Below are 25,875 nucleotides of genomic sequence, written 5' to 3' on the forward strand. Positions count from 1 at the left end.
CATAGAAGTGTACTAAAAATGTAGAGAAAGAAGAGTAAAGATACGAAAAAATATAATTTATTGGTAATGAACAAAATACATTGAATTATAAGCTATAAAGACATCATTATACACTAGATCATTTCCCGTGGTATCAGTGTATGGCATTCATTATTACAACAATCTTTTGACAGAAATTTTGTTACCAGCTCCTCCTCCTTTACATCAACAACATACAGGTCCATCTTAACAAAAGTTTGTTCGGTATCATCTTCTGCCTGAGATACACATACTTCGTCTTCATCATCATCGCTCTCTTCATAGTTTTCATCATCGTTTTCATCATCCTTTTCATGGAAATATTGTCCGTATACGGCACTGAACTCCTCATCAACACTCATGTTTCATTTCATGCGAAATGCGAAGACGATAATCAACAGAAACAGTAAACGTCACTTCTTCAGTGTTACTTTTTTAAATGTTCCACACTAGCAACTTACACGATGAACTATAATAATATTCCGACCAACAACAACACTTACTGGACNACAACAAAAAAATGCTAAAACCTTCTACCACCCCGGAATCGAACTTCGCAAACCATATGGCAGAAAACCATTGTACGCCAATGAAAACTGGAAAGACAGCCAAAGTTCTCCATGTACAACACAAAGGACAACGCCTAAACGTATTAGTGAATATGGAGATATACAAACAAAAGACGTTCATCGGAAAAATAATAAATGAGCAAATAAACACCGCATCTGATATATTATTCGAACCACTCAGGCTACTATACGCAAAACAAAACAGAAACCCTGCAACTACCATAAAAAATGAAATGCAGGTCCAAACTACAGAAACAAAGAGAAAGAAAATAACTGATTTTTACCTACCTGCGAATCCATGCAACAATTAATCAAAAAAGACGTGAGGAACTAATTTCTACCTGTGGATGTACACACAGAACTGAAACTACTGGTTGAACGAAAGAATATAATCCGCTGAGACGTACCTAACTATGAACCAACGACAATTTAACACGGCTATAAATAGTGACATTCAAACAGAAACTATTCAGAACGAAAAATGACACTGAAGATGGCACAACGCCGAAACCGGTTTGTCTACAAACCAAATTTGACAAGGGATGACGGAAAATCGTTCCACATTACATCACACTCCTGCCCTGTCGGAAACACCAACAACGAAAATGAGAATTTATTTTATTATTTTTTAATTTTAATTATTTGTTTATAAAAATATAGTTTTTTCCTTAACAAAAACTGTATGAAAGTAAGCTTAAATCTTTGAACAACATTAAAAAAATGTACAAACTTTCGTAAAAATTTCTAGCTCCCTATTTAAATATTTTTTTTTTATATATTTTTTATTTTTATATTTTGCAGTTTTTTAGCTCATTCAATTTTAATATAATAAAGTGCAAGCACAGTATATACAGTAATAAACATTTTGAGTACTCCTCGGGGGTAAAATCTGATCAGGGTTGATAATGAGAAGGAGCACGAATTTTGCTGATTCAGAGTTGCATACAAAATTACTGTGGTATGAAAGGGAGCAACAGGCGTACTATGACAGAGTGGCATAGGTAAGTTTGTAAACAAACACTTTTCCTATAATTTTAAAGAAATAATTGCTATTTATTCAGATATTCAGCTTGTAGCCAGAGGCAGTGGCATGTGAGACTCACTAAAATCTACTCATCATGTTGGAGCAGCTCCGGGTAATGGACCCTTGAATGTGTTGGCTGAACTTATGACCAGGGTTTTTGCGAATATTATTCCGAAATAAGTCTTTTCCGGATAATAAACAAACCTCTTATCCAAATTAAACAAGTTTGGTATCAAATGAAAGCTTTATAATAGCTTTAAAACTGAAATGTCTAAACGAGGAAAGCCACATATTGAAAAATATTTCAACAAAAAATGTTAACTAATTACCATAGAACAAACCTTGTGTCAGGTATATGCATTTCTTTAGTATTAAATTATAAAAAAAATATAAATAGAGGTCGTTCGTTATTCCTGTTTGAAAGCTATTTTCTTATGATACCAAATTTGTTTAATTTGGACAGGACGTTTGTTTATTATCCGGAAAGGACTTTTATTTTGGAATAATATTCGCAACAACCCTGCTTATGAGCTCCATAACCAACACAGTTTCCAAGCAAATGCGTGTCCTGAATTTATACGGTAACATCATAGCAATTGCTATTGTATGTGTGTACGTCGGTCATTTTCTTCCATATTATCTAATGGAACGTACCCATACTACGTGACCCTTTCAGGGGAGGTAGGGGGATTTTCAAAATACCACGCTTGGTCACAGTGAGGGGCGGAGGGCTTAGGTTTTTATCACGTAGTCAACATCCTTTAAGGAAATCTAGCGTTTTTTAACGCAGCAAGCGCCGTATTAATAGACGCAAATTCATACTATAAGCCAAATACATGTTTTTTAACTTCCTGTTAGCAAGAAATGATTCAAAAGCATATTAATGAATTACTACGTGAAAACTTTAGGGGGAGCGGCGGGTCTTGGAATATACTATGCGTGGTCGCCGAAGGGGGAGGGTGGGACTAAAAATTGCAAAAAGTGGGTCACGTAGTATAGGGACGTTCCCTAAGTATGTTCGACGATTTTTTTTAATGAAGAAAATGAGCAACACCTCCATCAAACAAAAAAAAATATTAAAAATCAACGATAAGTAGCAGCTATTTTAAACTTGCACTTTATTTAAATTGATCGGGCTACAAAACTGCATACTCAAAATATGTATTTCTAGGAACTCTAATTAAAAAGCTCGAAATTTTTACGAAAGTTTGTTGATTTTTTAATGTTGCGCAAAGATTGAACCTTGGATTTATACGGGTTTTGTTAAAGTATAAACTGCATTTTTATAAACAAATAGTTAAAATTCAATAACTTTGAGATAAATGGCCAATCTTGTCAATATGTACGTGTCGTAAAGTTTGGATAAGCGCTGGAAATACTATTAAAATGTCAAGTTTTAGTACTGAATTCAAAGAAAAGGTCTCTTTTATCCATTCATAATAACTTTAAAAAAATTTGTTTGTTAAGAAGTGTACCTTTAAATATATGCATACACGTTTATGTTAAAAGTAGAAAATATGTAAATGTACCTACATAAACTTTCCCATGAATACCATTAAATCATTGGTCTTGAAGAGAATCTATGTATGCATGTACTAAGAAAATATATGAGCAAATTAAAAAGTGGATACAATTTACAGGCGAAAAGTACAGTTTTTGCATAGATTTCGTACTGAAGGAAGAATTTCATTTCCCAACACTGGTGGTGCCTATTTATGTTTCCGATGTTTTTGGTCAGACGCTTCTTGCACAATTTGCAATAAGGAGTATACATTTAGATCTTGAAGCCATGGTCTGTATAACACATTTTTGAAGTTCTAGTGATTTAGAAATAGTTTCTGCCTATAAGTTGAATTGAATATAAAAAGCGTAGTAAAAATAGAATAAAGTGTAGTGGGGTAGCAAATTTTGAAATTTTTTAAAAATCGTAGCAAATTTACTACGATCGTAGCAAAGTGCCAACGCTGGNCGCACCTCATCAGCTCCTCCCCACCGTACTTGAATAGCTCGGCTGGCAGGCCGTCAGCTCCAGCAGCTTTNGCCGTTGCTTTTCGACGTTGTTCATTTTTTCTTTAGAACCTCTTAAATGCTACAATCCGTACAATTTTCGTTTGGTGTTTTGATAAATAGCAGTAGTACCTTCTTCTTCTTCTTTATTGGCGCTGTAACCGCCTAAGCGATTTTGGCCGAGTCTAAAACAGCACGCCAGTCATTTCTCTTCTGTACACTCTGACACCAATTGGAAATGCCAAGTGAAGCCATGTCCTTCTCCACCTGGTTTTTCCAACGCAGAGGAGGCCTTCCTCTTCCTCTGTTACCAGCATCGCGGCCCGCGTTGAATATTTTCAGAGCAGGAGTGTTTCTGTCCATTTGAACGACATGGTCAAGCCAGCGGAGACGCCGTTTTTTAATTCGATGCACTATGTCTATATCGTTGTAAAGCTCACACAGCTCATCGCTAAATCGTCTGCGATATTCGCCATCACCAACGCGTAAAGGTCCGTAAATCTTTCGCAGAATCTTTCTCTCGAAAACTCCAAGAGCCGCCTCATCAAATGCTTTCATTGTCCATGCCTCCGCGCCATATACCAGCACAGGCATGATGAGTGACTTATAGAGTGTGATCTTTGTACGACGAGAGAGTCTTCCCAATTGCCTACTCAGCCCAAAGTAGCATTTGTTGGCAAGAGTGATTCTCCGTTGGATTTCAAGGCTGACATTATTATTGGTGTTAATGCTGGTTCCCAAATAAACGAAGTCGACTGCTTTTTCAAACTTGTAACTGTCAACATTGATGTGTGTGCCAAGACGCATATGCTCTGACTGTTTGTGTGATGAGAGGATATACTTCGTTTTGTCCTCGTTCACCACCAGACCTATTCGCGTTGCTTCTCTATCCAATCCCGAGAAGGCAGAACAGACGCTTTGAAATCGACAAATAGAGGGTGTGTGTCGATCCTATTCTCCCGGGTCTTTTCCAAGAATTGGCGTATTGTGAATACCTGATCTATGGTGGATTTTCCAGGCCTAATGCCACAATGATAAGGTCCAATCAGTTCGTTGACGGTGGGCTTCAGCCTTTCACACAATACACTCGATAAGACCTTATAATCTGTGCTTAGAAGGCTGATTCCGCGCGTTGGCGCGAATGGCGGGGTCGCTTCTCTTGTGAATTGGGCAGAACACACTTAAATTCCAGTCGTCGGGCATGTGTTCATCTGCCCATATTCTGCATACGAGCTGATGCACGCACCTCATCAGCTCCTCCCCACCGTACTTGAATAGCTCGGCTGGCAGGCCGTCAGCTCCAGCAGCTTTGTTGTTTTTCAGCCGCGTAATCGCTATTCGTACCTCGTCATAGTCAGGCGGAAGACCGCTACTCCATTATCATCGACTGGGGCTCGGGTTCGTCTTCTCCACTACTTTCAGCGCTGCTACCATTCAGTAGGTTGTAAAATTGTTCCCTCCACAATTTAAGTACATTCTGGACATCGGTCACAAGGTCTGCATTGTTGTTCTTACAGGAGTTCTCCCCGGTCTTGAAACCTTCCGTAAGTCGCCTAACCCTCTGATACAATTTTCGAGCGTTCTTCATGTCAGCCGTCATCTCAAGCTCTTCGCACTCACGTATTTCGGCCTCTCTCTTCTTATTGCGGCAAATACGTCTCGCTTCCTTCTTCAGTTCCCTATAACGGTCCCACATGGCTCGCGTTGCGCCCGATCGCAGCGTGGCCCTGTAGGCGGCATCTTTTTTCTCTGCGGCTTCTTGACATTCCTCATCGTACCAGTTGTTCTTTCGGGCTCGCTGAAATCCAACTACTTCTTCGGCGGCGGTACTTAATGATCGGGAAATGTGGTTCCACTGNTCTTGACATTCCTCATCGTACCACTTTCGGGCTCGCTGAAATCCAACTACTTCTTCGGCGGCGGTACTTAATGATCGGGAAATGTGGTTCCACTGCTCGCGTACGTCGGATTGTTGAAGAGTGCTCTCAGAGAGCAGGTGTGTGAGTCGAGTGGCGAATAAATTGGCCGTCTGTTGCGATTGCTGCTTTCCGACGGTAAGGTTTCCTTGCATTGTTGGGCGCACATTTTTTGCTGCACAGAGTCGGGTGCGTATCTTGGCTACAACAAGATAGTGGTCCGAGTCGATGTTTGGCCCTCGGAGTGTACGTACGTCCAAAACGCTTGAAGCATNTGCCTTCCGTCTAACACAACATGATCGATTTGGTTTCTCGTTTTTCGATCTGGAGACAGCCATATACCTTGGTGATGTTCTTATGCTGGAACCTAGTACTACATGTTACTAAGTTTTGGGCCCCGGTGAAGTCGATCAGCCTCAGTCCGTTATCGGAATCTTCGTCGTGGAGGCTGAATTTTCCGACAGTAGCGCCAAAGATCCCTTCCTTGCCATCGTGTCGGGGGCAGCGCTCATATGTTCGTTCCAAGCGCTCCAAGAAGAGATCCTTGGACGCCTCGCCCTTCTCTTCCGTCGGGACATGGGCGCAGATGAGCGAGATGTTGAAGAATCTAGCTTTGGTGCGGATTGTGGCTAGACGTTCGTCCACCGGGGTGAACGCCAGTACTCGGCGACGGAGTCCCTCTCCTACCACGAATCCAACACCGAATTTGGACTCCTTTGCGTGGCAACTCTAGTAGACGTCGCAAGGCTTCACACTTACTTTTCCTTGCCCCATTCATCGCATTTCTTTGATGGCGGTGATATCAGCCGTTGTCTTTCCGAGGACATCAGCCAGCCGGGCAGAGACCTTCCTCATTAAGGGTCCGGATATTCCAGGTGCATACGCTCAAATCATAGTCCTTTATGCGTTTGCCGTGATCGTCCCCAAAAAAAGGGGGTCTCATCCGAGGCTTGTTGGAATTTTTCATTGGGCGGGGTTTTAGCGTGGCGGGAACAAAACCCAGCGCAGGCGAAGTTTTACGCCTTCTCACTTTAGTTCGCTCCCAAACGGGTGTTTAGTTGTTACTCAGAGGATACGTGGATATAAATATCTGGACGTTGTGAGCTGCGATTTGAACGGTACGCACAAGAATCGCTTCTGGCCCCTCCCAGGTGAATGGCAGTCAAAAGTTTTCCACTTCTGATCACGGAACCATCCACCAGCAGTAGTACCTAACGTCTTTTAATAAGCAAACAAACATTTCCTCAAAAATCGAAAATTTTTGTCCTAATTTTTGGCTTTGAGAGTATCTATAATTTGTACATAAAATTTAATTCGAACTCAAATTATTCTCAACTCTATGAAAAATTAATGAATCTCTTGACTATTATCTTGATACAGAATTTTTCGATCAATTATGTCAAGGCGTACATTCAACTACATATATCGCGAAAATTATACGAATAAGTAAGTGAAAAAACTCATTCAAGAAACAACCAGAAATCTTAAAAGTTTTAGAATTTAAGAGGTTCTAAAGAAAAAATTAAAATAATTTGTTTTCTCCTAAGAAACAAATAAATACCAAACGAAACTTTTATGGAAAATAGAACGCAGTATGTAAATGGCCTTTTTCTGAAAAAAAATTTCTTTTTGTTTTTTTTCAAAAAATCGTATTATTGTTATCGTTTATCGAAATTTTTCACTTTTATTTATAAATAAATTAAAAAACAACGGGGACAAATAATCTTAGGAGCAACCAAATAGCTTACAAATTACGGAAACCATAAGGTTTATAAAAAAATTTGCCAAAAAATTATTACTAATTGACAAAAACTTAAAAAATCCGTAAAATATGCAAAAGTCATGCTATGAAAATTATAAAAAATATCTGTTCATTTATTTTTGAAGTAGAACAACATATTTTAAACTGAACCCGATTCTCGATATACCATCCTGCATGATTTGAAATGGATCCAGTCAAATACAATTTTTTGAATTATTGAAAAATTATAATTTTATGTTCATTACTTCATAAAGGCAGGTGTTAATTTCTTTTGTAAATTTTCAAAAAGTCAATTTAAGTTTTAAAGTCGACTATCAGAGGGGATTAATCGGCTTTAAGAATCGAAAACCTGAAAGTCGCTTCTGAAGCATAGAATCGATTCTGCGTGCGCATTTTCCATCCCTAGGTGCCATTAAACTTCCCACTGACTTATAGGCAAATTTTACTAATTTGCGAACAAATTTCGTAACTTGCCCAATTTTCTAAAGTATGCCCACTAGGAAAAATATGGGAGCTTTAATAATTACCTCTCATTTCGTTTGTTTGATCTGTTTCACAACCCTCGTCTGTACTAGTACTGCACTGTGTGGCCATTTTTGTTGACTTCAGTCTGGATGCACACTTTTCGTTACAAAATTTCCTGTAAATATTTTCGAAATTAGATGCATTTTAAAAATACAACTTAAATGTTTTATTTCTAAGGATATGTACAGTATACAGTCCGACCGATTAATCGGCCGATGCCGAGGCTAGTATAGGCCCAAAAAGAATCGGCATGGGCCGTTTTTGGCCGATTCTTGAATGAGGTTATGTTATTTAGTTATTTTATTATGTTTTTCTTTTGTTGTTATAAAAGTTTATAAAAGCATTTGTTCTTGAAATGAATTTAATTCAGGATTTAATCTACCGAAGCATCGGCCGATTCTTTGCCGATTAAATCCTGAATATAATTTCATTTCAAGAACAAATGCTTTTATAAATTTTTATAGTAACAAAAGAAAAACATAAACAAATAACTAAATAACATAACCTCATTCAAGAATCGGCCAAAAACGGCCGATGCCGATTCTTTTTGGGCCTATACTGGCCTCGGCATCGGCCGATTAATCGGTCGGACTCTAGTGCAGTATACGGTGTAACTTATCCAAGAATTTGTTATAGATAATTTGTGTGATCAAATGTGGTAAAAAAAATCATCATCTCTGTTCCACACGAACCCGCGGCATCACATGGGTGCCCAAACCAGTCACGACAGCGTTCCCCATCCTGGAGATCTGGGTAGTATAGAATGAAAATCGGAACGTATTAGATCCTAAATACGTGTCCACTTCTTCCTGTGCGAAACAGTTCATACTCTATTTTCAGGCACAAATGGACAAAAGTGTCAAACTGAAAACCTTCTGGCATGGCGTTCGCATGTTGCATGAACGCATTCTATGTTTTTGGATAAACGTAATTGACGCGAAATTTATAACTAAGAGGTTTTCGGTACTTGATTGATAAATTGAAGAAAATTGACTACTCTGTATCTTTGCTCTTAGGTAAGCATGCAGTAAGGCTGAATATCATCGATGACCATGAATAACTACCCTGCAGAAAAAAATATCAATTGATTGAAATAACCAACTTTTAGTTAGCTTTTTTGCGGGATTTCGATAAATAACTAACTTTTAATTAGCTATGACAAAACTAACTTTAAGTTAGTTGTAAAGTTGTGCAGGAGTCATGCAGACGTTAACGGAAGTTTGGTTTCTTTATAAGCTTGTATTTAAATATCCTCATACAAAAATTACTTTCAATACACATGTAAGCAAATAGGCAAATATGTAATGTNACGGAAGCTTGGTTTCTTTATAAGCTTGTATTTAAATATCCTCATACAAAAATTACTTTCAATACACATGTAAGCAAATAGGCAAATATGTAATGTTAAATAAAATAAGTAAATGAATAAAAATATAAAAAATTAAAAAATTAAAAAATATTTTTTTTTTTTTTAATTGATAGCTTATGTCCAAAAGTAGTTAGCTATAAGTTAGTTAACATCTAATGCAGAGGAAACCAGTTCTCACTATTTTTAAGCCATCGTCCTTCAAAAGTAGCTAGTTACGGCCAACGGAAATAGTTAGTAAATAGTTACCACTAGTCGACTGCTAGTTAGTTAATAGTTAGCTACAAACTAGTTCCATTTTCTGCAGGGAAGTTTAAAAAGGCCATCAAAACCCTAAGAATACAATTCTGAACGCATGAAAATCATTTTGTGAAGTTGACTCTAAGCTTCCAATACAAATGAATATATATCAAGGCAAGCAACAAAAGCATTCAAGTATGTTTATTAAGTGCAAGTAACACAAAAACTTTACAAAAAAGAATTGCATTCAATGCAGAATGCGAAGTTTCAGAAAAATATTTAGGAAAATATTTAGTCTTTTCTACGGTTTATATTATTACTGCAACTGATTTTAGTAAGTCTTTCGTTTTTAATAAACACCACGCCTTGTATGAAGTGGAACAAGATGAGTGTATTTTCATCCACAAACATTTAAATTTTCAAGTATACATAGTGGTATTTCGACAGAATTTGGCGCAGTGCCGTATTTTGACAAACTTGTATCAAAAATGTCGATGTAGTACGAATGTACTTTTGAGATTCCAAATATACCAAAAAAGTACAATTGTACCATCAATGTCATCACTGGTCTGTATTAGACTTAGCAGCTTGATATATGAAAGGTCCTCAAAAATTGCTCTAGTCTCTGGTCGTTCGCTGGGATTGATACCCGCCACATAAAAACGAATTGCAATGAAGAAATAAGCCCCTGATGTGATGACGACGATGACGGATTATGCACGCCCTTCAGTGTTTTGGATACCCACACACCTCTATGCCGCAAAAAATCTGCGCCCAACCTTATGGTCTGATTATGGCAACTTAACGTAACTTACGGCTCTCTTAAAAATTCTGTTAAATGGGTGTTGCTTATAATTGAACAGCCGAAACTTAACATAACTTAATGCCACGTCGAAATCTGTTTCATTTCGATTCTCTAAGTTCTACGTTCCGTTAAGTTAAGTTAAGTTGCCATAATCAGGCTTTACAAGGAAAACTCAACGTCGGAAAGCTGAAATCATAATAGATACCGCCATATTCGCCACTCGACTCTAGCACCTGTGCCCTGTAAGTACCTTCAACAAACCGATATGCAGTGTTCACAATGTTTTTCAAGTTGCATTTTTGTTTGTAACTTTGCTATAAAAATATTCAAGCTTTAACTATGACTATATAAATCACAGTTTCGAACGTAAAAATTTTGCACTTGCTTATGGAGTTCTGCCTGAATTAGAGCGTGTATAAACAGCAGAGCTGTGTAATGATTGAATCAATTGAGTGTGCATTCTCATTTTTTTCGTTTCAAAAATGTGATTGTTTGATTTAAAAAATTTAACAACCACTCTTGAGATTGGTTACAAATTGTAAACACAAAATATGTAGAGTGTTATGGAATGGTTGAGACCCTTTCTCATAGAGAATGTGAATGCAAAAAAAACTCAATCATGTATGATTGTACGTTTATGGGAATGCAATCTGTCATTATCATTCAGTACTAATACTATTTGTTGTATCAGGGTTGAAATTTTTGTACTCAAAATGTGAAATCTGAAGATTGCCATCTCCCTTAAAATAACTAAAAAAAATAAATATTTGGTGCTGAAATATTTTTCTAAGTGTTTGGCCGAGCTTCTCCTCAAACTTGAGGCATGAGGTCTGTTGTTGTCACACAAATGGAGACACTTACATATTTAAGGCTGACACCGAACGCCAAATGATTATATAAGAAGTGTTTTCAAGGCGGAAATATCCTCGAAGGTTTGTCATTGCGTGCCGAAGGACTACTGCTATTTTAGGTTATGATCTGACCAGGGTTCTGTGGAGTGGAAGTACGCACATGTATGTATACATTATTCCCTTATTTGTTCTCAAAATGCGTGAAAGCTATAGTACGCTTGCAAACAATTAATAACTTTTTGTGATAAATAGTTTTANTGTTTTCAAGGCGGAAATATCCTCGAAGGTTTGTCATTGCGTGCCGAAGGACTACTGCTATTTTAGGTTATGATCTGACCAGGGTTCTGTGGAGTGGAAGTACGCACATGTATGTATACATTATTCCCTTATTTGTTCTCAAAATGCGTGAAAGCTATAGTACGCTTGCAAACAATTAATAACTTTTTGTGATAAATAGTTTTACAAATGTATTAGGACTTCAAATTTGTGTTTTAGTAAAGTATCAATTAAATAAATTATTATTGTAAATTATTATTATAATAAATAGATATAAAAATGTTTATATTTGGCAACTCTTAGAGTTTTCTTTAATTGTAACATATGACAGATGTAAACAAAATAAAAAAATTATTGTAATTTTACAAATTTAAAGAAAACGGGCGTTCTTTGCAAAAAAATATAGCTAGGGATCGGATTGCGCATATTTTTCTTACAATACCAAGTGCCTCTAAGAAGTGTTAAACCACTAAATACCTTAAAAAATGCCTTCAAAAATTCGAACGAGAGCGAAGTGCCAGTGTTCAATTGTGATCGAAATTGCAGGCAAAATTTGTGCGTTTGTAATTAATGTTTTATTTGAAGAAATGTTGCCCCTTGTCTTTAAAAATAAGCAAACCAAGACCCCCGCTTCCCACTGGTGGTTACATAATACTTGAACAGCCCCTTAATTAAAATGTGCTTGTTTTGTGCACGCACGGCCAGTTAAACAGGCATGTCTGAATCGATTTCCTTCATCATTCTTAGCAATTTGATGTGAATTTTTATTGTTATACCTTGCAAACAGACATTTTAGGAACTAAATATGTTCTATAATCTCTGTACACAAGCGCACTTATTTTTAATAGTTTCCAGTTTATGTAATATTGATCAAAACAGCTTTTATTTATTTTATGTATTATGTGATTTTTGGAAGTGTCGAATACAAAAAAGTGCTGTGACTGGGTTTATGTAATTTAAAACTGTATTGATGATTGCTAATAATAATAGAAAGGCGCTTACACATCGATGGTCCTCTGCAATAACGACACAACTCAAAATTTCATATATTTCAGTAGAGCCAATTAAAGACTTTTTGTTTCGTAATTTAGCAATAATATTATAATATCATATTGTAAGCTTTCAAATTATAAGATAGTCCCAAATTTTCACAAAAGAAAAAAGTGATTTTCTTCAAAACTTTTTTGGATGACATCTTGACTGAACTTACTAATTCGGAATTTCTACTATTACTTATAGAGTAGGCTATTCATAAAGTCTGGGTTATGAAATAAAAATTGTTTTATTATAAGTTCCATAAATATAAGGAGACTTTTATTGTTTCATTTATTTTTTGCGCATAAACTTGTATCTTGAACTTCTTTTTCCAAAAAGTGAGGATGTCAAAATTTTAATAGATATCGGATGTACGGTAATTTTCCAAAGAGATATCCTTATAGATAAGTTCATGAAAATTATTCCAAACGAAAACTTAAAATTGATNGTTTTATTATAAGTTCCATAAATATAAGGAGACTTTTATTGTTTCATTTATTTTTTGCGCATAAACTTGTATCTTGAACTTCTTTTTCCAAAAAGTGAGGATGTCAAAATTTTAATAGATATCGGATGTACGGTAATTTTCCAAAGAGATATCCTTATAGATAAGTTCATGAAAATTATTCCAAACGAAAACTTAAAATTGATAAAAAAATAATAACTAAATTTAACTAATTTATATTAGGGGTTTGAAGTTTATCCCATTGTAAGTATGAAATCTGCAGCTATGTGTTTCCATTGTCACTTTATGGTCGCCATATCAACAACCTGACAATTAAGAAGATTGTGACGTTTCATGCTACCATACGCAATATCTTAAATCATTTAAATTTTATTATTAATCTTTTGTTTGTTTAAAAACATTTCTTCTTAGATTCGAAACTTGATCAAGCAAAATCGCCTTTATTTTTGACTAAGGGATGCTCAATAAGCTCATAATTGTAGTGCTCATTTGCATACATAGCAATAAATTACTAATTTTTGTTTCACACCAACTCCAATATTGAATAGTAAAATATATTTTAATCTTACCCAAATAAACAACGATTTAGTTCAATGGTCAAGCACATATAGAGTATAGGGTGGTAATGTGTTAAAGTCTTAAAGTTTTTAAACGTAAAATAACTTCTAATACCGTTTTAAGCGTTTTGTAATTTAACCAAAATTCATTAGCATCCACTCAAACAAGGAATTATTTACTTTTCAACATGCATTAGCAGAGTACACTTCTCTTTTGTTTACAATTTGGTTGTCAAACACACTATACATCGGATCTTTTGACACATTTACCAGAATTTACCACCAGGTAGCTTCTGACAAAGAGATGACCTTACTTACTCTCTTATTTGTCCTCTCAGTTGCCAGAAAACCAAGTACGATTTCCGGTAAAATCTGGAAATTCTGGTAAAAAATGGTAATTTCGGACTCATGCGGGTTCACAACTAAATAATATTGGGAATACTTTTGAGGTGTTTGAAGAGGGTTGCGACCTGTTTGAAACTAAATTTATTTATAATAATCATATTTTGGCCTTGACACTTTTGCTAAGTTTTGGCCGAGCTTCTCCTCCGATTTGTAGCGTGCGCCTTTGCTGTCACACAAATGGGAGGGACCTACAGTCTTACGCCGACGCCGAAAGGCGATACATTTTTTATGATGAGCTGTTTTTTTTATTAAAGACACTAAGATTTTTAAAATATTTTCACTAAAATTTTATTAACCTAAATGTAAAGCTTATGTGAAGTAGTTATCTAATTTAATGTAAATTTTAAACATTTTCAAGATAAAACATGAATTATATTTAAAACGTAAATGTTAATACAACTGTTTTATATATAATCCCAAACTTATGATATAAAATCCCCTCTACCAGAAAACTTAAATTGAGTAACGCCGGTTCGAATTTTTACAATTGAGCAATTGTCAAAAATCTTCCTTTTTATCAAAAAGTTATTTACCAGGGTGTCTTTGAACTAATGATTGGTACTGAGTTAAAGAATGCACACACATAAAAGATTGCAGCCTTTTCAATACTCATTCAGTGTTAAACCTTTTTTTGATTGGGCATTGGTTTTTTCAATCTTGCTATGAATATGTTGATGTGTGAATTCATAACTGCTTTGAGAGAATGGAAAATTNTGTTGATTTAAAATTGAAAATGATTTCACACTTACACAGCTCTGATAAACAGTAAGGGTAAGGGTCCCTGTCAGCCTAAGTCACTTGCATGATAGGGCGTATGGGTAAATAATGTCTAATGGTTTTTTCGTTTCTACCAAAAAGTGTGGCCTTTTGGTTGCCCTTTCTCGTTTCGTGTTCGATTCTTAAATAAAAGTTGTATTTGTTTACTCATTTCCAGTAAAATCCAGTAAAAGTTTGTACGAATTTTACTGGATAAATTTTTACTTGTAAGAATTGGCCAGTACGAAAAACAGCTGCTCGCAATTTGCTGGATGAGATTTAAACTAATAAGGAAACTGTTTGTGAACTGGTGAACCAAATTTGTAGTTCCGTACTAGATCTTTATAGCCAAAAACGAACTAGTCCGATAGTAACTAGATCGCCACCAGTTCAAAAGCAGCGAAATGTGATACTTATAAAAAACAATTTTAGAAATCTATATCTAAAATGACGAATTTAGAACTGGTTCAAAACTATAGAAAAAGGGATGCAGAACGAACTAGATATCATTTGGCGAATTTTGAACTAGTTCGAAACTACTGAAAAAGGGATGCAGCGGGGGGCTTGTTTACTTTAAGTAGATTTTTGCTTGGCGGGTTTTTCGTTCAAATACGCTTTCAGTCTGCACGTCGCTTCCTTTTTTATAGTCGCATGCTTTTTTATAGTTTGGTAATACAAAACTAAAATTTGTGTTAACATCTTAATATTTTGGGACCTTCTGGAATATTACCAATAACAGTCAGCACATCTGCAAATTCAGCTACAGCTAAAGGTATGTAAACGTGTTTTCAAATGCAAACTTTAATTTACATTCATTAAAACAAATTTGATTTCAGATTGAAAATACATTTCTCTGCAAATAATTAAAAATTGCTACCGTGGTAACCCAAAAAGAAAACATCTTGTTACTTTTTTCGTTTACAACAGGTTCGAAACTATAGAAAATGGGGTGCAAAGCGAAATAGATCCCATATGTCGAATTTAGGACTGGTTCTGAACTATAGAAAAGGTAATGCAGCGGGGGACAATTTCCAATTCCTATGACATCGCCGTGTTAAATTCGCCAGTTGTTTGCATTCAAAAGAGATTTATCGCGAACTAGTAGTGGTTTTAAATGTACTAGAAGCGCACCAGTTCAAAACTAGAGATTTTCGCCACACCTGTCTAAAAAACTATAAGATCCGCACCGTTCGTTAGATTACAAAAGATGAGGTGTCAAATGAAAGGGATTGACCTCAAGAAAATCACTAATTTTTTTTTTAATAGGGTTGCCACCTGTTAATAAAATTACTATATTTAATTCTAATAAGCGTAGACGTCAGTTCTGCACGTCACTGTCAAACGAAAAGACTTAGCCTCGGGATGTGTAATAATGTATTATATTTCTGAGTAGGGTTGCCACCTGTTTAAAAACTATATGATCTTCACGGTTCGTTGGATAAATAAGTGATATACCAAATGAAAGTGCATGGCCGTCGCATGTACAAAAACTTTAAGTTTTTGAGTAGGGTTGCCACCTTTTTATAATTACTATCTTCTATAAATAGTATAACGGAAAGGCGAGATATTTTAACCATGCTACTGAACGGATTTAGACAAGATTTTGTATGTATATAATAAACGAAGTACATGATGACATATGATTTCTTTCTCCTAATACGTAAATGTACATATATATGCATACATTCAGCGCGTGCGAAGCCTCGCGCATCCGTGGCCGGCTAGTATGTACATAAAAAGTAAATAGCATATACAGTGGGCCAAATACATATCTCTGCGTGATATAATTATAAAATTGAATATATGCTTATTTATTAACATATTATATTTATTACACATAAAACACGTATATTCTGTGCTTACAGTGTGAGTAGAAAACAGTTTCGCGAGTAAACATTTAAACAAAGTGGTTTCTCCAACTTTTCTTAATAAAAACTAGTCGGTCTCAGTTCAACCATATACCTCCAATGTCCACTTTTACATTTCATTAACGGAGCTACTGAAATTTATCGCGGACTATTGTGTCTTCTACATACCTCAGTAAAATCTTTTTTACTCCAAGCCCTCTGATCTCTGCATTCCAAACGTGAACTTAAATTCAGATCGGCACATATTCGAAGTAATAACCTTCACATAACCGTAAATTCTCATACGTTTGATGTTACTAGCAACCCACACCGAAGACAAATAAAAAACCCCAAAATGAGTGATGACGAAAAAGGTCAATGCGCTTCCACCGAATCACAACGCCCAACGCGTTCAAGTGGAAAGTCCGCCAGAAAACCCAAAACTTCGGTCTCATTCACTAAGTTTATAGCAGAGACTGATAATTTTATGGATTAGCGCACACGATTTAGATCCACTCCACTAGAAGATAATTCTGAGTCTGCCCTAAATATTAAGAATTCTAACTTAGATAATTTCTGGAGACGAGTGCAAAATTCATATGATATGGTAGTAGAGACAGATGAGCATGACCTCCCTGAAGATTTTAGCAAATACCGGCCATGCCTCATCACCTATGAGGACACCAAAGCGCAAATCGGTGACCAGCTCCACCTCCTCAAACAAAGGAGCATTCACGTGCCTACGCACCCTACGTCACAACCCAAAGACGAATCTGGCTTTATCTTAAAAGCTCCTCCTTGTGATACTGAGGTCTTTTACGGGGGTTATGAACAATGGCCGTCCTTCCGTGATATATTCACGGTGGTCTACATAAACCACCCTAAACTCAGAAAAGCGCAAAAATTGTACCACCTTAGGTACAAAACACAAGGTAAAGCTGGCCAGATCGTGAAACAATTCGCCCTAAGTGATGGCAATTTCGAGCTGGCATGGGAAGCCCTCCGGTCACGATATGAGAACAAGCGTGTACTTGTGGCCAACCAGATTCGAGTTCTAATGAACTTAAAGCCAATTAAAGTGGAGAAGACTGAAGACATTCAAAGGCTTATTTCACTGTTAAAAACTGCCTCCAAATCCTGGCAACCCAGAATGTATCCACTGAAAGCTGGGATCCCATTTTAATCTACTTAATTACCTCGAAACTCCCTAAACTCGAGGAAAAACCTCCCTAACTGGTCACAAATGAACCAGTTCCTCACCACAAGATGTGAGGCAGTTGAAAGGGTAGACCAATGGCGACCACCCAAAGACAAGCCTAATTTCGCAAATAATAGCAACAAAAGGCTACCCCCATCCCATAATAGGTCGTTTTCAAAACCACTACAAACCCTAGGGTCACAAAATATATCCTTTTCTCAGGTCCAGTCACAGATGACAGAACAAAGAAAAAAGTTCGCTTGTGTTATCTGCAAACGACAAACCCATTCCCTCAGTCAGTTTCTCAAATACAAAAGACTCTCCATAAACGACCGCGAAAAACTTGTGATGGAACATAACTTGTGCACTAACTGCCTCTCCTCCACGCATACCCTCCAAGACTGTCCATCTGACCGGACGTGTTATAAATGTCAAAGAAGGCATCACACAACTCTCCACAAGGACGTAACCTCCACGCCTAACTAGCGTCAACCACAACCGCGGAGAACCAGTTCTCAGGTTGCAACAGCTTCTGCTAACCTGCAAACGCCGGACCGTTCGGAAACCCAAGACGAGCTCCCCCAATGTTCCAATCAAGTACAATCCCTTTATACAGAAAATGAAAACCAAGTACTCCTCCCAACTGCGATAGTCCATGTAAAACGTAAACTGAGAGCACTCATTGATCAGGGCTCCCAACGCACTTTTATCTCATCGAAAGCCCAGTCTAGACTAAGGCTACCTTGCCAAGCTTCGAGTTTCGAGATCTCTGGCACGGGTGGAAAAATTGTCCAGACATCAAACAAGTTGTGCTCCTTGGTCTTAATCAGCTCTGATCTAAAGCGCGAAATCCCAGCGTAAGCGAAAGTACTGCCCCAATTAACCAAGTTGCTTCCAAAATTCCTTATAAATTCTGAGCAAAAGAAAGAATGGTCGCCTCTTGATTTAGCAGATCCTAACTGTCATTCTCCTTCCCAAATCGACCTGGGTATAGGCAGCGATATGCTTCTGTTGGCGCGGCTTAGGATTTAATAAAACATAATTGTATTTTTGTAAGATGGCAATCCTAATTGTATCGTAAATTGTATGTAAAATTTTGTATTAGTGGCAACGCCATGCCAAACTGTGTAAACGATATGACAGCCATTATGTGCAAAGAAAATAGCGGCATTCGTGGCCGGCATATCGGAGGAATCACACAAAAGTGTAAGTAGAATTTTGTAAATTATATTAATGTAACTAATTTCAATTTTTCTAAAGGAAATAAAACCGTCCACACATTATTACATGCCAACGAAGATTGTGGATGTTCTTATTTGGTGTCCGGCCACGAATCGCCAAAAACATCTTTTATTTCACTTTTTATGAAAAGTTTTTCGCATAACGGTTTGGCAGTAGCGGTCGCATCGAGGGAACTCAAAAGCAATTAAGCAGTCGGCGTACATCGAAGGAAAAAAGTGAGCTACTCGTCATTTAGCGAGCTTCACCAACAGTATTGTAGCATGTTGCAAGTTCCAGTACACTGACAGTTCTAGTACACTGCAAGTTCCAGCGCCGGCACAGGAGCCCCGGCAGCACACAGTTTAAGCGATACCATCATTTTTATCAGCAGCGTTTTGTAAGCATCGGTGGAGCACCTGCAAGGAAAAATACACCGAGAATCCGGCAAGTACATATGTAAGCGTTTGAAAATGTATGGGGGTTGGTTCGCCAGTGTGCTTTAACGTGCATGTACATAACGGGAACAGTCAGGCATAACAACACCATAAAACAGTAACCTTTAACGCGCAAGATAGCGTGTATATATATGTACGAAGGTTAGGGTGTGTCTAAAAAATTGCGCCTCTATAATAAAGGCATATATGCATGCGACTACAAAAATGCGGATATTGAACAAAACCAATAACATAAATTCATTTCTTTGAGGCACGATTTTCATAGGCGAATTTAATCATTGTTTTTACCTAGCAATATACAAAATATTTTGCGAGTTTGCAAATAAACGAGTTTGCCTAACCATTACTGGCGTGTAGACGAAAATATTAATACGTTTTTAACTACCATTAGTGTGCGCAGTCAGAATATCGCTCCGCAACTCAACTTCTACATTTTGTCTTCCTGCGAGCAGAAGAAATAAAACCAGTCGTTGCAAAAGGATTACTGGTGTGCGGATTTAAATATTTCTTCAGTCTACAATCACAACATTTTTTTTACGATTTATAAAAAATAAACTAGAGTTTTAATTGGTTATTGGTGTGCATATGCAAACATCGATCTGCGCCTCAGTTAATATATTTTCTTTGCTGTCTTTAAGAAAAAACCAATCGCTCGTGTTGGTCTGCCTTGTTATTGGATTATTCGCAGCGCATACGTATGTAATTTTTTTTGTGCTTGCTAATAATAAAACCTGTTTAATCGTGTTTGGTCTGCGTTGACATCGATCCACGTCTCAATCCCCTTGTACCTTTTGACTTTACAAATTGAGGAAAATAAAAAACATTCGTCTGCTTAATGGTCTTTAGTCTGCGGTTTTAATCGGTTTTGCCCCTCAACTCCTACATTTATTTTTTCTTTACGAATTCGATTTTTTTAATTAAACCTCATCGGCGATAGCGTCAGCGAGTCACAACTTGAAGATTTAGAAGGTTCCAGCCAGAAGATTTTGTTTTCTTCTCGTTCGAGAAAGATTCATCGGTAACAAGCGTAGTCATGCCAAACACGCGTTCTGGAAGCAAGGGAAGTGCATCAGGCGGCGACGTCGAATGGTTGGACGACTTAAATACGACAATCCAGCAACAACCAATGGAAGCGGGCGAAACTCAGCAAACGACAATGGAGGCAAAACTCAACATGATGCTGCAGCAGATGCAGGAGCTACAAGTGGAGTTAAGGCAGAGTCAACAACAACAACACGAGATGTTAGCAGCAACCTCTATAGCACCTAGCAACGTTGGTGTCGAAAGCGTGAACGGGTCGTTGGCAGGGGTATTGAGCGATTGGAATCGGACCTTAGCAGATACCAGAGTAACTCAAGGGCGTAAGTTGTACGATCTGCCGGAATTTGATGGGCGTCCTGAAGACTGGCCCATGTTTAAGGATTCGTTTGCTATGACCACAGAGGAGTATCGCTACAGTGAGCGACGAAATATGATGCGCTTGCAGAAGGCCATTAAAGGTAAGGCAATAGAGGTGGTCGAATGCCTACTTATTCATAGCAGCAACGTGCCGCGCGTCATTAGTACCCTTGAAGACCGCTTTGGTAGGCCAGAGCAACTGGTAAAAAGCCAAATCGCAAAGATACAGGGTGTAGCTCCTATAGTGGAAAATCGCATTGAACAAATTGTGCCGTTCGCTACCAAGGTACAGAATTTATCCTCGTTCTTACAATCTGCCAACTGCGATCACCACTTATCGAACCCGACACTCATGGACGAACTGCTGTCGAAGTTACCAGTACAGAAGAGGATCGACTGGGCTAGTCATGCCTTGACCATTGTACCGAGGCCGAACATATGTCACTTCAGCGACTGGTTGCAAGAGCTTTCGGGGTTGGTGGCGAGTGCTTGCGTCAATACGAACTTGGATCTCAGGCAGAGCGGAAGAGTCGAGGGTCGCGGGCGTTTCTTTCACACCCAGGACATTAACAGTGGTAATCGTGATGCAAGCATATGTGTTGTATGTGAAGGCAGATACGTAATAAGCCGATGTAAGAGGTTCCTTGACATGCAGTGGGGTCAGCGGTGGCGTGTAGTCCGACAAAAGAGATTGTGTTTCAATTGTTTGCGAAGTGGTCACAGGAGCAACGATTGCACTGAACAACACAGATGCAATATGGACCGGTAAATGCGGAAGCAGCACGAGCTACTTCACGCTCGCCAGCAAGGAACAACAGATGGACGGCTTCCAATGGAAGCTGCGGCACGGCAACAAGTCTTCACCAGTGCTATTATTCCAAATCCGAGTTCGAGATTGCTGTACAAAATATTGCCAGTGCGGTTGTACGCCAACGGGCGAGTCATAAACAGTTTCGCCCTCTTCGGTGATGGTTCGGCAATATCAATGATGAATAGTAACTTGTTTGGACGCCTGGGTCTCAAAGGGCAGAAGGAAAATTTGACGTTGCAATGGTTCGGCGGTACCACGGTAACAGAGCAGTCAAGCAGGGTCGACGTTCAAATATCCGGGGTTGGTAGGTTTAATAAAAAGTTTTTGTTGCGGAATATCAGAACGGTGAACAACCTTCAACTGCCGACACAGACACTCCAGCTATCAGAGGTGCCGTACAAATATCGTCACTTGCCGATCAAGAGATATGATAGAGCGGTCCCGGAACTGTTGGTTGGGTTAGACTAGGAATGGGCGGCAGAACGGCTCGCGCGCAGCAGCGCGGGCAAGCAGGTGCTTGATGCGGGGTAAAAATTTAAAACCGAAAGGGTAAGCAATAGCCGTGTACGTTTACTAACCCATTTTATGCAATGTATATTGCCAAAGGCTATTATTTTCACCTCATTTTTATAGAGGAACAATTTCTAACTATATTTGTAGTATATTTATTAAAAATAATTCAACATCATGATATACCGACCAACTAAATTTTTTTTATTAATAAATCAATAAAGTTTAAATTGATTATACATATGTAAAAAATAGTATGTGCTAATTCATACTGGCGAACAATAACGCGTTAACGATCTTGCTTGCGCATGTGTTCGTAAATAAGAGAGCCTAGCGCTGCTACTAGGATCAGTCGGTAGATAACCGTCATATAAAAAGGTTGTTTTGTACATGATTGTCCTTTTTTTCCAACCAAATTTCTAACGAAAAATTTTCTGCGCAAGAACAACCCCTCCCTTTGAAAATTTGCGACCAACTGAACGCTGACAGTGCAAAAGTGAATTACAAAACAGCTAATATGCGCGCAAGCAAGTCGGTACTCACAACCAGTGTTGCCATTTTTGTTTCTGTCGTCCCGCCAGATTAATAAACAAAAATCGCTAGAATCCTGCTAAATCATTTAAATTCTGTAAACTCCTATAAAAAAAAATGTTTATTTTATAATTTAGCAGTTAAACTTTATTTGATAAAATTAGAGATCATATGTTTATAAAAAACCATCAGTTTTTTAACAAAAACAAAATTGGAACTTCGTTATATGGTTTTATAACTAGTGTTGGGATTTTGTGCACTTACATTTAACTTATTTATGTCCATACCTGCCATTAAAAAAAAAAAAAAAAAATAAAGCATTTGCACAAGTGCTGTCAAATTAAATACACACCTTTGATTTAATCAAAATGTATATACATACACTTCACTTTGCATCGTTAAAAATTAAAATCTTCAAATCATCAAAAATATATAGATATGCATACATGCTGCTTCTTTCATGTTAGCTGAGCCGAAGATACCTAAAAATATTCGACAACTATATAATACTATTAGAATACCTTTCCTGCCATGTTCAGTGCTTATTTAGTGAATTTTATTCTGGATACGAAAATCTTTTTATACACATTCGTGAGTACTCACATATACTTGTTCTCTCATTCCGATCACACATACAGATGCAATTCGCGCAAAATTTTCTGTTTCCCCTATGCCCCTCATAATTACCTCACCTCATCTACCCAACAGTTTGCACATTTGCCCGCGGTTTGCACGTTTGGGCATATTGCCCGTATGTGCACATTATGCCCATCGCTAGGTTAGACAACGCACACTTAAGCATCTCAAGGAAGACTGTTGCCGATGGAGTGGATGGTTACTCGGTGACACTTACGAAGCTCGGCTGGATTGCCTACGGTGGCAGGAATCGAGGCGTTGGAGAACGGTGCAACTATGTGCACTTTGCAAATGTGGATAACGGTCTGGAGAGGCTCGAGCGTTTGGTGAGTGACTATTTAATTAACGAATATCTTAGTGTACGCGAAGGGGTGCAGGACTGTGTGGATGCAGATACAGTCAGAGCTAAAGAGTTGTTAGAAAGCACGACCGTGAGAAAGGGTTCCCACTTTGAGACTGGCCTGATTTGGAGGCAGGAGAATGTGGAACTACTAGATAGTCGAAAAATGGCGGAAAACAGGTTGTTAGCTCTAGAAAAGAAATTCAAGCGCGAAGATAAATTTAAGTCAGCATACGTTCACGTAATGAAGGAATACGAGGCTAAAGGATATGCAAGGAAACTGACGGCGGATGAGGTCCTGACAGGAGGAAAGCTTAGCTGGTACCTACCACACTTTGAAGTTTGGAACGCGAACAAACCTGGAAAGATGAGACTTGTCTTTGACGCTGCTGCGGAAGTTAACAATGTACCGCTGAACTCGACTTTGCTTAGAGGACCAGACTTAAACCAACCTTTAGCAACCATCCTAATGAAATTCCCGCAGAGGCAAGTAGGTGTATGTGCGGACATAGTGGAAATATTCCACCAAGTGAAGATACGCGCCGAGGATCAAGCAGTACAACGCTTCTTATGGAGCACAGACCCTGAACATCCCATCGAAGTCTACACTATGAGCGCGATGACATTTGCAGTCACTTGCTCACCAAGCTCGGCACAGTTCTTTAAGAACAAAAACGCAGAGGAGTTTAGAGTACGGTTTCCTGAAGCGGTGGAGACCATAGTCAACAACCACTACGTCGACGATTTTGTCCACTGTTTCTCCACCGTAGACGAGGCAATCCAAATAACTGAGCAGGTAGTGTGGGTTCATAAACAGGGAGGTTTTGAATTAAAGCGTTTTGTATCAAACTCTGAACAGCTAACTAAAAGAATGAATAATAAAGAAGAACGTCCGTCGTACTTAAAGCTCGATAGAGATAATGCTGGTATTTTTCAGAAAGTCCTCGGGTTACAGTGGGATACGATTAATGATGTTTTCAGACTTGTGCTGTCGTTTGCGAAGGTGGATCCAGTAGTGCTTGCTGGCCAGCGGAGACCAACTAAGTGAGAAGTATTGAGCGTCACCATGTCGGTGTTTGATCCGTTTGGAATGGCGGCGGAGTACACTATGGAAGCGAAGCTCCTCTTACAGTCAACTTGGCGTGCGAGTACCGCCTGGGATGAATATATCTCGGAAGAATTGCATGAAGCATGGCTAAGATGGTTGAAAGCGATCAAGCGTTTGGAAGAAATAAGCGTGCCGCGGGGCTACGGATTACACTTCAAGCAGTAACAGTTGAACTACACATATTTTCCGACGCGAGCGAAGTAGTTTATGCAGCAGTAGCATACTGGAGGTCACCAGAGGGAGCAAGTACTACCAATCCCATATTCATCTCAGGAAAGACAAAATGCGCACCATTAAAGCTTACATCTATTCCCCGCCTCGAGCTGCAGGCTGCAGTGTTGGCTAAGCGACTTCGCAAGAGCATCCTTCAATGTCACGACAAGTTCTCTAAGAGAGTGGTGATGTGGAGTGACTCCAAAACAGTGCTAGCTTGGGTAAAATCTGATCACCGGTGCTATAAACCATACGTGGCTCATCGCGTGAACGAGATCTTGGAGGCTAGCAACGTTAATAAGTGGCGATGGTTTCCAGGCGCCTTGAATCCGGCTGATTGGGGAACCCGTCCGAGGGCAGACAAAAGAAATTCGTCCTGGATCGGTGGGCCGAAGTTCCTACCACAAGACGAACACCTGTGGCCGCCGGACGCGGTGAGTCCGAATAAGCACGAGGAACCTCGCGCAAAATTCTCAGTTTTGACAGTTAAGATAAGCATTTTCATGTTTAAGAAATTCTCGACGCTGATCCTCATGACCAGAGTAGTAGGTTGGATTCTGCGATTCCGAAACAACTGTAGGAAAGACGTAAGCAAAGAATCTACGGAGGACTAAGCGCTACGGAAGTAAGAAGAGCTGAATTTGCGATAATTCGTGCAGTACAACAGGAGAGCTTTGCTGAGGAATATTACGCGCTGATGGCGGGACGAATAGATGCTGCAACAGCTATCCCCCCACATTCACGTCGGACGATAATACTGCCTAAACTCCATCACGTCACCGAGCTCGTGGTAGATTACTATCACAAAATCTGGAAACATCAAAATGAAGGCACGATAATCGCGGAGATACGGCGGCGATATTGGATTCCACAACTCAGAGCAGAGGTGCGGCGTGCTGCGGGAAGATCTCAAGTTTGCGTAAGGGAAAGAGCCAAGCCGAATCCTCCACAAATGGGCCAACTTCCGGTAGATAGACTTACACACTTCGTAAGGCCATTTACATACGTCGGTCTGGACTACATGGGTCC

The 25,875-nt window shown here is 38.5% G+C and overlaps 2 protein-coding genes across 2 annotated transcripts in view; one reads left to right on the forward strand and one right to left on the reverse strand.

Annotated features, from left to right (window-relative positions):
• The window catches only part of LOC108366680 (uncharacterized), a 44,103-nt gene extending 36,156 nt beyond the window's left edge, over positions 1-7,947 (reverse strand). The window contains exon 1 of the mRNA XM_017621143.1: positions 7,824-7,947. Coding sequence (XP_017476632.1) covers positions 7,824-7,890 — 67 coding nt within the window. The 5' untranslated portion in view covers positions 7,891-7,947. The remainder of the gene's footprint in view (positions 1-7,823) is intronic.
• Positions 7,948-21,437: 13,490 nt separating this feature from the next.
• LOC108366682 (uncharacterized) lies at positions 21,438-25,546 on the forward strand. Its single transcript, XM_017621144.1, has 2 exons — positions 21,438-21,966; positions 23,328-25,546. The coding sequence occupies exons 1-2, from the start codon at positions 21,467-21,469 to the stop codon at positions 24,571-24,573; spliced, it is 1,746 nt and encodes a 581-aa protein (XP_017476633.1). The 5' UTR covers positions 21,438-21,466; the 3' UTR covers positions 24,574-25,546.
• The last annotated feature ends 329 nt before the right edge of the window (positions 25,547-25,875 follow it).

This window comes from Rhagoletis zephyria, unplaced genomic scaffold (assembly GCF_001687245.7).
Source record: "Rhagoletis zephyria isolate East Lansing unplaced genomic scaffold, Rhagoletis_zephyria_1.1 Rzeph_scaffold_02375, whole genome shotgun sequence".
Taxonomy (NCBI): domain Eukaryota; kingdom Metazoa; phylum Arthropoda; class Insecta; order Diptera; family Tephritidae; genus Rhagoletis; species Rhagoletis zephyria.